We start from the raw sequence: 16,562 nt of genomic DNA on the forward strand, positions 1-16,562 counted from the left end.
AAATCTAAAGGGTCCAGGTCCAAAATCTAATTGTTCCTCTCCTAACTGAATAGGGCAATGATCCGAAGTAACTCTAGGTAACCCTTTAGCCATCAAGCCTCTCCAATGATTCTCCCATGCTTCATAATCTATCTAACTTCGAACAGGTTGGGTTTTCTTGAAAGTCGGACCATGTAAAATTGGCTTGCGAAAGAGGAATCTCTTTCAGCTCACAAAAGTTGATTAATTCATTGAATTTCCTCATACTAGTGGCCAGTCTTATTTGCTAGGCTCAAAAAATTCTTCACCATGTGGCATCTCAAGAACAAGGAGCATTTGTGGGGAATTGCCAAAATTTGGATCAGATTTTGATTGCAAATAAGGCAGTGGAAGACTTTAGGAAATTGGGAAAGAAAGACTTTTTGTACAAGTTGGATACACAAAAAGCGGTTTAAGAAATCTTGGTGGATAAAATGGATGATGGGGTGTTCGAGAACAACCCATTTTTCTATCTTAACCAATGGTACCCCTAAAAGATTTTTTAAAGCACCAAGAAGTTTAAGGCGAGGAGATCCTTTATCCCCAATGTTGTTCATCTTGGTGGTGGAAGTTTTGAGCAAATTAATAAAGAGAGCAGATGGGAAATCTGTTTAGAGGGTTTGGGATGGGAAGAGAACAAGTGGTCTCACATTTGCAATTTGCTGATGACACGATTATTTTGGGGGAATTTAGGGAAGTACAAGATGTAAGGGTACTAAAGAGGGTGTTGGAGATTGGCCTTACCTTTGGGAGGAAACTACCTTTTTGGGAGAGGGTTATTGAGAGATTTGCTAAGAAGTTGTGAATATGGAGAAAAACTACTCCCAGGGTGGAAGGTTAACTTTCATTAAATCTACCTTGTCAAACCTTTTAATTTTTTTTTTCTCTTGATCTTTAAAGCTCCAATGAAGGTGGTGAAGAGGATGGAAAAGATTATTAGAGATTTTCTGTGGGACTCGGCATGATAGGAAAGTCACCTGACTAGGTGGGAAAAGGTGAGTATGGTTTAGGAGCAAGGAGGACTAGGGAATTTGAGAGAGGAGAATTTGGTATTGCTGGGGAGATGGCTCTGTAGGTTTCCAAAAGAGACTGAGGCACTGTGGCATTTGGTCATCAAGAGTATTTATGATTTGCACACAGAAGGTTGGGATTCTGGTCCACCCAGAAATACCAACTCCAGAAGTACTTAGAACTTGCAAGGAAATCTTGTTTTTGCTCCCTACTTTTCTCAACATGTTAGATATGACCCAATTTCTGGTACAGAGGTAAAAGTTCTGAGAGGACCTTTGGTAGGGGGAAACTCCACTTAGCCAAAAGTTTCCTAGAATTTTTAACCTCTCTTGTTTCAAAATCAAATGTATTTTTTTTTATAGGAAACAGTAACTTTCATTATCTTTAGTTTCAAAAACAAATCTATTGCCAATCTAGCTTCTGTTAATGGATCCAATATTGCTTGGAATTTGGGACTGAAAAGGGGAACATGAAATTGAAGAGTTGGTCAACTTTCTTGAGAGCTTAAAGAATGTGTCCCTGAGTGTATATGGGGTGGATGAGAGGGTGTGGGTTTTGAATTCTAATGGCCAATTCTCTGTTTCTTCCTTCTTTAAATCTTTGTGTCATTAAACTCTAAATCCCTTCCCATTTAAAGCTGTTTGGCAAGGTCTAATCCCACCAAAAGTGAAGGTTTTCTGTTGGGTAGCAGTAAGTCAAATCATTAACACCTATGGGAGGCTTCAAAGGAAAAGAAAAACCTGCTGTCTTTCTCCTCGTGTGTGTGTGCATTCTTTTCTTGAGGAGTGGAGACAGTGCTTACCATCTTCTGTTAAATTGTCATTATGCTGCTTAGGTGTGGATTGTGGAATAATTGTCTCAAGCCTTGAAGGTAGCTCCAGATAGTATCATGGATTGTTTTACAACAGATTTGCAGTCTTGTCATATAAAAAGGGAGAAGATCCTCTGGCAGTTTACAAGAGCTACAGTGTTTTGAGGTTTATTGGGGGGGGGGGTGTGGAATGCAAGGCAAACTTCTTGATATAGAAGGAATGAAATTGATCATTTTGAAGGGCTGGACTGAAATTGATATAGAAGGGGACTGCCAGACAATTATATCCTGGATGGAAGAGAGAGGATATCCCATGGAAATTTAGACCTTTAGTTCATCTGCTAGGTTGAAATTTGAATACTTCATTCAAGAGGATTCCTAGTAGCGCAATAGCTTAGTTGATGCATTAGCTAAGGCTGGACCAGTTATTAAGGAGGTTTTAGGATAGGGAGCCGGGGCCAGGAATCACTTTGTAACCTATAATGCAATATATTGAAATCTTTTAAAATTTGATGCAAGGCTTGCTGGATTTATACTTGTTGGCTTGCTACTTCTTTTGGGGTAGCTTTTTCATTAATGAAATGATGCTATTTATCACCCAGCCAACCTGTTAAGAGAGATTAATCTCTTAAAATCTCTCTCAAGCAGTTTGGTGGGTTTTTTTTTGTTCTCTTCTCGCTGCTACTATACATGTTCTATATTTTCTTCTGTCTGCTCAAACCTAATCTTTACAGATTCTCAGTACCCAAAGCAAGCTCTACGTAGACTCATTTCCCCATGAGGACAGATCCCCAAAATAATTGCCTTCTCATTGCAATTTTTCAAGAGGGGATTTATTCAATACATTGGGCTCAGGCTAACTTCTCGGTCCTTGTATTAACACTGTTTCATGGAAAGCTTATGTCTCACTTTAAAGGGACTACAACTATGGCAGTGCATCTTCATTACATTCTATCAATCCTCCAGGGTAAAAGGGGAAAAGTCTATAGAATGAGAAAATTAGAATCAGAACACATCATTTTAGCATAAAGCTACATCATCCAAGTTCACCATTTATGCACTGCTAACAAGAGCTAAACTTTGCTAAGATTTATTCTAGCATGTAAATGACAAGAGGGATATAATTAGCCTTTTTGTCCTCATCAAATTTCAAAGTGACACACATACTTCCAGTGCTTGGTTCTTTGTAGAATCATATCCATTGGAAGTAAAGATGTAATTGCAACATCATAAACCATTGAAAACACTATGCAATGTTTTAAAGCATGGAGCTGTGATGCTTGGTGTTAAGATCTTCTAATGTATGAAGTATAACTTTCAAGGTGTGAAGCTGAAGCTTCATGAGATATCATTTTCTCAGGAAAAACATGAATTAAAATGAGAGAAATGTATAGAACTAAAAAAGGACTGCATTTATAAATAAGAAAGATGGATTAATTATCATATAAATTTGAATCCTTCTGGATGATCAGAAAGCTTTTATGTAAATTGAAACCTCAAATAGCTATTGAAAACCCAAAATGTTTATGCAAATGGAAACACACAAAATCTTAGAATTGGTCTTTAGTTCGTTTTTATGATGAGAACTCTACATCAGTTAATGTGTGAATATATTCTTGACATTAGCACTCGGAAGCGTGATACATGTTTATTATACTCCTACGCATTGGTTGAGCCTCAGGATTGTTTTCCTTAAGTCTTGCTTTGAGGCAAGGCCGAAGGCATAAGGTTCACATACTTTTAGAATATTGACACTGTGTTTCTCTGGATATGATTGATTTTATCATTGCAGGGCATTTTCTCCCAGAAGAGGATGACAAATTTATTGAGAGAGTCAGATCTGCAGTTGAGGAAGAGGAACGCCAAGTAGCTGCTGCTGCCGAGACAGATGCTGCAAGGGATGCCATTGCAACAGCTGAGGAATCTAGGAGAATCATCCAAAGTAGTAGGTCTGACCCTAGATATGTCAGTAATAGTCAAGGTGGGGGTATGGAAAGTCAGGATTCCCTCACTGAGACTGCAAGTGAAGGAGGCCCTGGTGCAGCTAGAGACCAGCAACGTGAGTCTGATGAACAAGTGTCGGAAGGACAGGGTTTTGGCAGGACCTATGATTCTATAGCCAACTTACCAGTTGAGTTCTATCACTATTACCATGGCGGCAACACTGACATGGGCACTCTTATTGAGGTAATTTCTACTAGTTCATACCAAGCTTTGCATTTTTTTTTGGTAGGGATGCCCCATTATTGTTAAGAAGCACCGCATGTACCAACCAATCTATAATCATCTCTTGGAAGGTCTTGGCTAAAAGAGAGACTCTAGAGAGAGTAACATTGGATCAGCCTTTAGATGTCCAATAAAATCATTCCAATTTTCTGCTCAAAGGTTCATTACAGGGCAAACAGGATTGCCTACTTGATGTGTCTTTGGGCTACCAGCCATTACAAATAGTCTATGTTGGATAGCTAACAGGCATAGCAGCATCTGCCCCTTATAAGCAGCCTTTCTCTTGACTTGAGGTTTTTTTATCCATGCAAATAATCTTATGTATCACAGAAGAAACTCCCATAATTAATCTGCATCTTCTTAGACACATCTATGGAAACCTGGAGGTCAATACCAAAGTTTTTCTTTGTTTGAATTAAAGGTGATTCTCTTTTCACATACAGGTGAGGAAAACATGGGATGCATATATAAGACCGGGAGGAAGGTCAGTGTATAGTATTCACTCTTTTACTGTTCACTGTGCTTCACTTTCTTGTATGTTGATTGTCTGATTAAGTCAACAAAAAGTATAAACAACTAAACTCAAAAAAGTTTTATCCCAACCACATAGAGTCATACACAAATCTTGTTTTTTCCATTTCATTCTATTTGAGACCACATCCATGTATTGGTATTCAAAATATTGACAAAGAACACATTTTTCAGTTGTTTGCTTAACATCACCATGCTTTTCTTTTCCCTACATAGGGTGGACAAGAATAAAATGTAATACTATTTAGTATTTAACAGAAATAATTCCTACTTTTTTGTCAACTGTTGCTGGGCTGTGAAGTAGGATGATTCCCATAAATGGTTTATTTTGTGGAGCTGCCAAAAGATATTGAAAGGGAAAATTTAATTTTTAATGCCTGTATGCTTGTATGTGTATGGTTAATGGGTTTTCTAGTCTAGTTATTTTAAAGAAGCTCCCTAAATTACCCAATAATTTTCTACATGGAAAATCAGTTTGGATTCCTCTCTGTGTTTCTCTCTCCACCCATATTTAAGGAACAAATTTCAGCCTAAATAGCTAGCCGCCCAGAATAAGCTCTTTCTTGTCGTAACATTTTTGTTAAAGGATTAAGACTTCAAGCAATTAATGTTAAATCAGAAACACATCGGTACAAGTGATGAGAATCAACTTAAGGTGTACCAAGAGAACCAAAGCTACTCCCATTCTTCTTTGGCATCATTACGGTGATGTAGGCCCACATGGAAGCTGGGTTAGCAGTGGAATCAACTTGAGAAGATCCTAAAATCTTCAGCCCACCGTAAGATACTCTTTTTGTGGTTGAGATAGATTGCTTAGGGCTTATTTGGCTTTCTTACATTTCGTGACAGCAAGGGCATTTTTGTAATTTTGCACTGGGGGGGGGGTATGTTAGGGAACAGGTCTCAACCCATTAATTTTCCTTTGTTTGGCTTTATGTTTGTTTGTTTGAGGGCAGGTTTTATCTAATTTGGCTTCTTTTGTAAGTGGTTTGTGGTGCAAGCTAAGACATATTTGGTGTGGTTGCCAAGTTTAGGATGGGATTGCCTTCATACCTAGGTGTGATTTCCTAGGATTCTCATCTTACTTCCAACTCTTCTCTTCTTTCTATTTGATATTGCCTTGACTACTCCCATCAAGATTCAGTTTATAGCACCCTCCGGAGGGGTTATCCACTTCGCTTGTATTCTATTCTTTTTGGAGGCTGTGGGGTCCACCTCTACCCAACCCCTTCGAAAAAAATCATCATAGGAGTAATTCACAAAGAGGTCTGAAGTTTTCAGCCAAAGAATTTCCCTTGTCAATATACATTCCTTTACTTCAGTAAGGCTTCTTTTCTTTTCTTGGAATATTCTAGCATTTCTCTCCTCCCAAATAGTCCATAAATTGGCTGCTCAGATATATTTCCACATTAGTTTCCTTCTCTTGGTTGGCCACACAAAAATTAGATGGATCACAGAGCAGATTTACTTCAGAGGGCAAGTTCCACCTGCACCCAAACAACATAAAAACCTCAATTCCAAATATCTGCAGCAAAGGAGCAATATATTAGTAAATGGTAACAGTCCTCGTTACACTATACACTGTACACCAGTTACCTAAAACTTGATTTTGGTAGCAAGCACAAAGGTCCTACATCAGTTTGGTATTAGAGAAAGGATCAGCACTATGATAGCTCGTAGTGAGAAAAACTTTAGAGGGAGATTGACTGATATGCAGCATAAAGAGAGGTCCTGAACCACATGCCTGTGACCCACAAGATTATGGGTATGGATCTCCCAAGGAAGATGATTTTGGAGACTATGATGGTACTGATTTGCAAGGTAATGATGTAGATACTTCTCTTGTGATTGTGATGAGATGAATACTTTCTGTTTTCCCCAATTCCACTTGACATTTAATTCTACAAACCATCCCCTACTTGATTAAATGATGCTTCCTTCCCCTCAGTTCCCACATGAAATCTCTTATTATTTTTTCAATCTTCTTAGCACAATTCCTTGCAGAATTTTAAAAACCAACAAATAGTACATTAGAAGGTTAGCTAAAGTAGATTTAATTAGGGTGATCCTTCCTTCTAATGAGATGTAATTCCTCTTCCACATTGTAAGTCTTTTAGTAAACCTTTCTAGAACTGGATTCCAGAATCTATTCTCTCTAGGGTTAGCTCCTAGGGGAAGATCTAGGTAATTTGTTGGCCAGTCTATGATAGAACACCCCAATATGCCTGCACATTCAGCTATCTCCCTATCATCCATATTCACTCCCGCCACACATCTTTTATCAAAGTTAAATCCTTAGAACTGATAAATTTTCAAACAACTCCACTGTCAATCTTAGATTCCTAGCCCATTATGTCCAACCTCCTTCATAGAATAAGATAATGTCATTGGCAAACTACAAGTGGATTACTACATTATTCCTCCCATCTCTCCTTCCTCTAATTAGCTGCAATATATCTGCTCTTGATATTACCCTGCTCAAGATATCCATTGCTAGAGTGGACAGAAATGGGGACAATGAATCCCCTCGCCTAAGCCCTCTATAAATTGGGAAGAAATCTCTTACTTCCTCGTTGAGAAAAACTAAATAAAGACAACCAGGGATGCAAATCGGATTGGCTTGAGTCAGTAGTTTACATTGCTTTAGGTTTGAGCCTTTGGGCCGAGCCCATATAAATTTGACAAAAGCCAAACCATGCCCACCCAAGTTGCACTACCCCGGAATCCACCTAAGCCACCTCTCCCCAAATTTGCATTTCCTCTCTATTTCCAATAAGGAAGACTAATCCACCAAATCATAAGCTTTCTATATATCCAGCATCTAGACCAACTCTTTCCTTCCTAATCTCTTCATCTCTTCCACACGCTCATTTGCTATGAGGATTTGATATGTAATTTGCCTATATTGTACAAAGGCTCCTTGTGTGGGTATGGTAATAGCAAATAGAACCAATTTTGGTCTCAAGGACAGTATCTTGGTAATAATTTTGTACTTGGTAGTTACCAAATTGATAGGTCTAAAATCTTTTGAATGTCTAACCTTAGGTTTCTTAGGGATCAAAGCCAAAAAAGTAGCATTTAACCTAGGATTGATTATTCCCTTCTCATAAAAGTCTTCAAAAACTTCCACCAAATCATCTTTTATTATCTCTCAACAATCTCGTAAAAAAGCCATGGTGAATCCATTTGGTCCCGGAGCCTTTGAGCTGTCCATTGAAAAAGTGGCCTTTTTGAGCACACACACTCCCTCTAGGCAAGTGTATAAAATCTAGGTGTAATGTCCATGTACACCTCCTCATGAAGTTCGCCATTAAAAAATGCATTTGTGACATCCAATTGATGAAGAGGCCAAGAATGATGAGTAGCAAGAGACAGGTGCCACCTTAGCAACATGTGAGAAACTCCACTCATAATCGACCCCATAAGTTTGACTATAGCCTTTAGCCACAAGCCTTGCCTTGCACCTTTCTATAATGTCATTCGCCTTGTGCTTGACTATGAACACCCATTTACACCCAATAGGTGTCTCACCTTCTGGCTACTTAACAATATAGCCTGTTTCATTCTTTGGTAAAGCATCCATCTCTTCATGTATAGCTGTTCTTATACCAACTTATAGATCTGAGCTACAAAAAGGAATAAAAATAATGTGCAGAAGAGATCTAGCAGATCCCCCATGTAAAGTAAAACTTTATTAAGAATTTAAGATAAAAAACATGGTACAACAAACTCCTGGGGAAGCAGAAAGCCTCCACCCAGGAGGAGACGCCAACTTACAAATCCCACAAACTTCTAGAGCTAGGCAACAGAGAAACATTCTGCTGCTTGAAGTCTTTCACAACAGAGACCCAAGACACCACGTAATCAACAGCCAAATGGATCAACTCATCTAAATACTTCTTGTTACAGAAAATTCTACTATTTCTCTCGGTCCATTCCATATAGTCCCTAAAACAGCAGTGGGGAGAGATCTCCAAACACAAGTTCATTTTTTGCTCAGGCCCAGCAGGTTCCAGTACCACAGAAGCTCTTTAACTTAACCTGACATGACCTAGAAAATCCCAACAGCTCTGAAGAAATGCTCCCAGATTTAGAAGAAACTGTATAATGAATGCACAGGTGGTCAACAGTTTCCAGTTCCCGCCCACACAAGCCACAGTTCAAGTCCTGAAGTTGCATGGCCCTCCCAGACAGATTCACTGTATTCTGACAGGGTTCCATATCTGCTTAGGGCAGAAACACTCAAAGAAATAAAGAAAGGTAACCCATAGGCCCAATAAGATTATATTAGTCTCACAAATTAATAAAATAAATAAAAATCAACCATAAATCTGGCTTGCCAACAGCAGGAATTGGTTACATTGTGTAGGGAAGATCCCTGCTTTGATCTGATTACAAAACCTATATGTATGTGATTGCTGCTTTAGGTAATAAGTCATTTACTTTATCATCATCATCAGCAGCAGCATCATCATCATCATCAGCACATTAACATTTTGTCAATATTCCTCGCCATAAGAGACTTTGAATCAAGTGCATTGTTTGTATGGTTTTTCTGTTTAGAGTCTTCTGGAACAATTGCAAACACTTTAGACTCTTAACATGTATAGAAGAACCTCACTATACATGACACTTGTACTTGTTTCTTGATAGTTGGATGCTAATACATTGTGTTACCCATTTCTCAAAAGAAAAAATAATTCATCTAGGCCTCGTCCCAACTATATGGAGTTGGCTACATGATTCCTGTTCTGCCATTTCTTTTTGTTCAGTTCCATAGCCATTGTTAATTATGAGCTTTTAAATCATTTCTTACCATTCAACTCATGCCCTTTTTGGTCTGTTCCTAGCTTTTCTAGCATCTTCAACTTGCAACAGATCACTTCTTAGTAGTGCTGTAGATGGTCTTCCACACATGCCCAAACCGTGTTAGTCTACTTTCCCTCATTTTATCACCCATTGTGGCTACTCTTAGGTTCCTTCTAATAAATTCATTTCTCATCCCATCTTTTCTAAATTTCTCAGTCATCCATTTCAACATTTGCCTTTCTGCTACACTCATGCCTTACAAGTAGAATAAAGACAAGTTCAGTCTTCATCTGGGTTTGTGGTTTCTTCACTTCTTTGGAAATACATAAAATTAATTATTACAGTAGTTAGGATGTCGACCAACTGAAGAACTGCAACATGTAGACTGTAAGTCCCATGTGAAGTGCAAATTAAAAATCTCTTTGACCCAATGTTTTAAACTTCAGTTTTGGTGTAAACTTCGACCATGTAGAAATAGAATTAATTCATGGAAGTCCATAGAGAGATTGTAATATTGCTGAAACTATGAAAACACTATGAACATTGGAATTCTACAACAAATCTTTAAGAAAACAAAATAAATGTCAATACTTCATGTCATTTGAGATTTTCAAATATTTTTGTTTTAGTTTGGTTAGCTTCTAGAGAGAACATATTCATTTCTTATTATTTTTCATGATAATTCTGTTCTTCTTCTATTATGCTTTTCAGAGTTTTTTTTTTTTTTTTTGAAAAAGGTAAGGTAATTTTATTAAGAATATAGAGAAAGATACAAGTAGGCCCCCAGAAAGAAGGCAGGCCCAAGAACCAGATAACATTACAGCTCAAAGAGATTTCTAGAATTCAGCTGGGCTCCAATCTCCCTAGTTTGGGAACCATTTACAGAAGCAGTCCAAGACACCACTTTTCCAAAGGAATTAGAAATGAGGCTGTCTATTCTTTTGGCCTTGTTGTTCTGGAAAACTCTGTTGTTTCTCTCCTCCCAGATGGTACTAATCACTGCTGCAGGAATTGATCTCCAAACACTTTTGGCCAATTTGGAAAGCCTTAAACATCCCAGCACCACATCAGACCCAACAGACTTTGGCATGACCCAGGGCATTCCTACCGAGGAAAAGTAGTGATTCCATAAAGACATTGAATCAGAGCAGTGGAGGAACAAGTGATTGTTATCCTCTTCCTGTTGACCACATAACATACAACTCAGGTCTTGAATCTGCGTTCCTCTCTTCAACAGGCTTTTCTTGGTGAGACACCTATCCAGGGTAGCAGCCCAAACGAGGGCTAGGGCATTTACTTCGGTAGGAGCAGTCACATTCCAAATAATAGCAGCTGGAAAAAGAGGTCTGTTATCTCCTTCCAAAACTTTGGCAAAGGACCTCATAGAAAAGAAACTGTCTGCACTCTAGATCCAGCTCCATCTGTCATCTTCCAACAGGTTTATGGTCTGAGTTGATAGCAGCTCAAATAACTCCCTTACTTGATTAATTTCCCAATCCTGAAAGTTTCTTCTAAGTGAGGGGCTCCAAGTGATGGAATTGTTTGAGGCTTCATAACACTCAACCACCAAAGCATCTTGGTTATCAGCCAGGCAAAATATCTGAGAAGACAACTGCACCAAAGGCCTTTCTACACACCAATTATCTTTCCAGAAATTTAAGTTCTAACCATTTCCCACATTCTGAACCAGACCCCTATTCAGCAGTGGGTACAAATCCATGATCTTCTTCCACAGAGAGCACCCTAGGGAGTTACCACTAGGTCTGGTTGTCCAGTCACTTTTGTCTGTTTCATATTTAGCTTCTATCAGCCTCCTCCACCAACTCTCCCTTTCTGTCCCAAACCTCCAGATCCATTTTCCAAGGAGCGCTTCATTAAATATCTTCAGTTTTCTAATCCCTAGACCCCCTTTTCCTTTGGGAGAACAAATTTGATCCCAACTGACCAAGTGCATTCTTTTTTTCTCATCCCAACCTTTCCATAAGAATCTTTCTGGATCTTTTCCAGCTTATTGGCTACCTTTAATGGAATAGGGAAGAGAAAGAAAATAAGAGGGCAGGTTTGAGAGAGAGCTTTTGAGGAGAGTGATCTTGCCTCCCAAAGTTAAATATTTGGATTTCCAAGAAGCTAGTTTTCTTTATTCATCAAAAAAAAAAAAGAAGCTAGTTTTCTTTCCAGCCTTTCAACCCCAAATCAAAGAAGTACACTTGGCTCCTAAAGGGAAACTGAGGTATATGGTAGGCAAAAAACCAATCTGACAGGTCAGGACCTCAGCTAGAGAATCAAGATCCTCAATCATTTCCACTGCAATTAGTCTACTCTTAGACCAATTTACTTTTAGCCCTGTTACCACTTCAAACCAGCTTAAGACCCCTAATAAAATTCCAAGTTGATCTAATTCAGCATCAATGAAGCAAAGTGTGTCATCTGCAAACTGGAGCAGCTAGACTTTCTCCCCCGCTGGACAAGCTTCAAAACCTTTCCACAAGCCCAATTCACCCACTTTATTTGTAAACATAGTTAAGATTTCCATCACACATTTAAACAAAAGTGGTGAAAGGGGGTCCCCTTGTCTAAGGCCTTTGGAATTTTTGAAGAAACATGCTGATTGACCATTCACTAAAACTGAAAATTTTGAAGAGTTGATGCATACCTTCATCATTGGCAACCTGAACACTATCTAGCATTTGCCTGTCAGGCACAAATGCAAACTGGTTTTTTGAAATTACTGACTCAAGAACTTTCTTAAGTCTTTCAGCTAGGACCTTGGCCAAGATCTTGTAGCAGCTGTTCAGTAAACTAATTGGCCAAAAGTCGTTAATTTTTGTTGCTCCCTCTACATTGGGAATTAGAGAGATGAAGGTTGCATTCAGACTTCTCTCCAGGGCAGCATTGTGATGAAAATCCTGAAAAACCTTCATCAAATCACCTTTTACCACCTCCTAGCACTTCTTGTAGAATAAGCTTGTTAAGCTGTCTGGCCTTGGAGATTTGTTGACTTCCATATTTTTAATCACTCGCCACACTTCCTCCTCTGAAACGGGGCTTCTAGTTCCCTTTGTTGTGCCTCTAAAAGTCTTTTAAAAGTCAGATTGCTTGGAAAAGGTCTTTTTTTCCAGTCTTCTTTAAACGTGTCTGAAAAGTACCTTGTGGCAATTCTTTTCATGTCTGTCCAAGTTTCTCCTACCTCCCCATCTAATTCCAATCTCTCCAACTGATTGAATCTTTGCCTTGCATTTGCCATCTTGTGGAATTAGCTAGAGTTTCTATCCCCCTCTTTTAGCCACTTTACTTATCTCTTTGCCTCCATTTCAGCTCATCTTTATAGGCTAGTTTATCTAACTTCAGTTTAGCTTCTGCCCTCTTTTTTCTATCCCCTTCTGACAAAGGACCCCCCTCTTCCACCAAATCCACTTCCTTGATAGTTTCTAAACACAACCTCTTTTCAAGTTCCGTCTCATTTTTGGAATCCTGTTTCCATAATTTTAGAAAATCTTTAATGAGGCTGAGTTTTTTTTTTTTTTTTTTTTGCAAAAATGAAAGAGCTTGTTCCTTCAATTTGAATTTCTGACCACTTGGATGTAAGAAAATGGACCAGCCCCTCTTCTTCAAACCAGTCATTTTCAAGCTTGAAAGGAGCTTTCCTTGTCTTTTAAAATCCACACACCAGATGAATAGGAGAGTGATCAGAAACTGGCCTAGGAAGGGCAACCTGTTTTAGATTTTGACAAGCCGCCTCTCATCCAAAAGAGAAAAAATCTGTCCAACTTTTCCAGAACAGGATTCTCCTGATTGTTTGTCGAAGTAAATTGGGCCCCTACAAGCGGTAGATCAATAAGTTCAAATTGATTGACAAATCTGCAAATCTCCTCATGTCCCTTGACCTACGGGTTCCTCCCTTCTTATCCTCCAAAAATCTCACCATGTTAAAGTCCCCTCCAATCACCCATGGTAAAGAAGATCCCCCTTTGGTTGTCGACAGGTCCTCCCACAATCTCGCTTTCTTTAAGTTCAATGTTGGACCATAGACATTGGTAAACTGACCCTGAAAGCCCCCCTCAAACTCCAACACCACCAAGAGTGAGAAATCCCCAACCCGAGATGAAACCAGTTTGCATTTTAAGGATTCCAAAGGATTAACAGACCCCCTGCAGGCCCTCTGGCTGGTTTAGACACCCACCTCACTTTACCCTGACCCCACACCCCACACACTTCTGATTATACTTGTGTCAACCACCTCCAGTTTTGTTTCCTGAAAGAACACTATATCTGACTCCCATCTTCTGATCAAGTTGCAGATCACCAGCCTTCTCCTACCAGACCCCAGCCTCTTGACATTCCATGACAGAACTTTCAGATCCATCTAAAAACAAAAATGGAAGACCCCCGGCCCCTGACCCTTGCAGCTTTTTTCCCCCTCCTCAAACTTGCTAGTGGGGTTACTTCCTCTGCTTCCTCTGAAAATGTGGCCACCTCGATCACCCACTCCCCACTTCTTTCCCCACCTTGATGCTGCAAAACTTCTGTCTTCGACAAGTTCCCCTGGGTTGTGTGACAGAGAAGAGGCCTCTCTGGATTATGTGTCTTGGCTCTCCTTCCTCTGGTCTTTTCAGAGTTTTACTGATGTTTAACCCAAATATTTTTATCTTGTCAGTATAATATATTTTAATTGTAATAATTAAAGGGGACTGATTTGGGCACATTCTGTTTTTGATAATCTGGGCATATCCTAGTAAACAACAAAGAAATCATTGTTTTAACTTTTATGATTAAATTAAAAAAAAACACGGGATACTTCTCTCTTTTCATACATGTGCTTCTTGTCTGAGTTGTCTCATAATTAAGGGTGTGCCCTTTTATCAAAATGGATCCCCATTAATTAAAACTTACTGAACTTGACCAGAAGTTAACTAATCAAAATGTTCTAACCAGAAGTTATGGAAGTAAAAGCATTTGAGTGGACTTGGTTAAATTATGGTAGAAGTTTAAAACCATGCTTTGGTTATTTCGGAAAAAGCTAGTCGTGCATAATAACCTTTGAAATTTCACCTGCCTTTCCTTGGAGAAACTTTTATTTGCTGCTTCAACAGGAAAATTCCATGGAGAACAGCAAAATACTTTTTCTGTAGTTTGATATTCTTCTTTGGCAATCTAATTTTATTGAATTTGGGTGCAGCCGAATACCTGGTCACTGGGTTCAGCCACCACCTCCTGCAAATGAAATATGGGCATCCTATTTGATAGGACCTAAATGATGTCTGATCAGAGGAACCGTATAGGTAATAGATATTAGAGTTTCTTATTTCTTGTATGCTTATAACATAATATTTCAAAATTTCAATCAGATCAGTCTTCCTTAAATGGTGTTTGACAATTGACCACTATTATCAGGCCTTCCCTCCCAAATAATTTTGGTCTTGATGAATTGATGGTATTCATCATTATTAATCAGAGGATAGTATGTCTTACAGAAGAAGAGGATATTAGGCTGCATTTGGCATTCCTTCTTTTAAGGGCATATCTCCTTTTTGCAGTTAAGAACTCGGTGTTCATAGGGGCATTTTGACTGCAAAAAGGAGATAAAGTCCTTAAAATAAGGAATGGCAAATGCAGCCTTAGTGTGAGGGTAGAGTCGACTATTGAGGAATCCTCAACAGTGACCTCTGCAAGCAACCACTACTAACACTGTACCACCAAGAGGTACTTGGTTCAGCCATGGGATTATCAATTGGAGTAGCTTAGCTAATTTATCTTCCGTTTGATCAATACCCACTTTCATGACTAGTTGATTATGATTGGTTTGGACTACGACTATAGCCCAATAGTCTAAGGTGCCTGTCTGTTTATGAGAGCTTTCAGGTAGCAGCTTTTGGCTGTGAGGGGTTCTACCAAAACAGCCCATAAACTGTGGTGCCGTTTGGCAAGTTTTTTTTAGAAAGATCTTTCAAACAGTCTAGATGACCAAAAGACATTGAGCTTTTGGGGCCTTGTCTCTAAAGACATACCGTTTGGTAAGTGGCTTGGTCTATCGTGCTTTTAAAAATACGTTTAGAGTCTCTGTCATGCAGAAAGACCAGAAAGCTTCTTAAAATTTGGCGTTTTTGATCTTTTTGGGTCTTTTTGCACATGCGTCTTTTTATCTTTTCAGCTTTTAGTTATCAAACAGAAAATACTGATTTTTGGCCTTTGGAGCTTACTGAAACCCAGAAGACAATGCAGAAAGACTTGTCAAACGCTGCCTATGTTTGGTGAAAACCCCAAAGTCTCAAAGTAGCTGTCTTTCATCCAGAAATGGGCTTTTCACTGAAGCCTCGTTTGGTGGCTTCTCCAAAGTAGCTTATTGAACAAAGGTCAATCAAAGTTTCAGCCCCTACCAAAGTAGCTTATTGAACAAAGCCTCGTTTGGGTTTGGTGGCTTCATCTATAATTGGGCTTTTCACTGAAGCCTATAGAACTTTGGGCCCATCGAGGCTCTTGTAAGCAAGGTTCAAAGTATTGGAAACGCTATGCATATCGGAAAGGCAAATTTAAGAGACATCGGGATATGCCTTGGATACGCATGGATATGGATAAAAAATTAAGATACGTATGAAAACACATGGAAATGCTATAAATACTCTAATAAATCATAAATAAACATCAATATCATTAAATATAAGACTTAAATGAGCTATTTATATATAAAAATCACATGATTTAATGGGTTTTTATAAAAAAATATAGTATAATCAACAAACGGGAACAAAAACATACTATTTAATAAAATACTTAATTTAGTTCCAATATTCCAAGTTTCAATTTCAAATTTTAAATCTATTATAATTTACAAATTCAACATTTGAATCTCATTATGATGTTTAAAAGTTAAAACTTTACATGAAGTCATGAATCACGTAAAAGTTCAATTATTATATAAATGAACCAATTTTAAATGTTAATGTGTTAGTAAATTAATTTTCAATTGTTATTATGAAAATTTTTATTTTTTTAAATATTTTTTTTCAATTATTATCTAATACAAATATCCAATTAAACAAATAATAACTGTTTTCATATTTTTGAGGCCACAATTACATTCACATTCAAATTATAAATTATCATGGGAAATGTATCAGTGCCTTTTATTTTGTATTTTTTAAATATTTATAAATATTAC

General features: G+C 38.3%; 1 protein-coding gene across 4 annotated transcripts in view; it reads left to right on the forward strand.

The window, feature by feature from the left end:
• The window catches only part of LOC148845765 (U11/U12 small nuclear ribonucleoprotein), a 37,451-nt gene extending 22,684 nt beyond the window's left edge, over positions 1 to 14,767 (forward strand). For all 4 annotated transcript variants that reach the window (XM_088953598.1, XM_088953599.1, XM_088953597.1 and 1 more), the window contains 3 exons: positions 3,633 to 4,027; positions 4,510 to 4,550; positions 14,583 to 14,767. In XM_088953598.1, coding sequence (XP_088809724.1) covers positions 3,633 to 4,027; positions 4,510 to 4,550; positions 14,583 to 14,661 — 515 coding nt within the window. In that variant the 3' untranslated portion in view covers positions 14,662 to 14,767. The remainder of the gene's footprint in view (positions 1 to 3,632; positions 4,028 to 4,509; positions 4,551 to 14,582) is intronic.
• Positions 14,768 to 16,562: the final 1,795 nt, after the last annotated feature.

Source organism: Nelumbo lutea, chromosome 7 (genome assembly GCF_056320005.1).
Source record: "Nelumbo lutea isolate HS-2025 chromosome 7, American lotus-T2T, whole genome shotgun sequence".
Lineage (NCBI taxonomy): Eukaryota > Viridiplantae > Streptophyta > Magnoliopsida > Proteales > Nelumbonaceae > Nelumbo > Nelumbo lutea.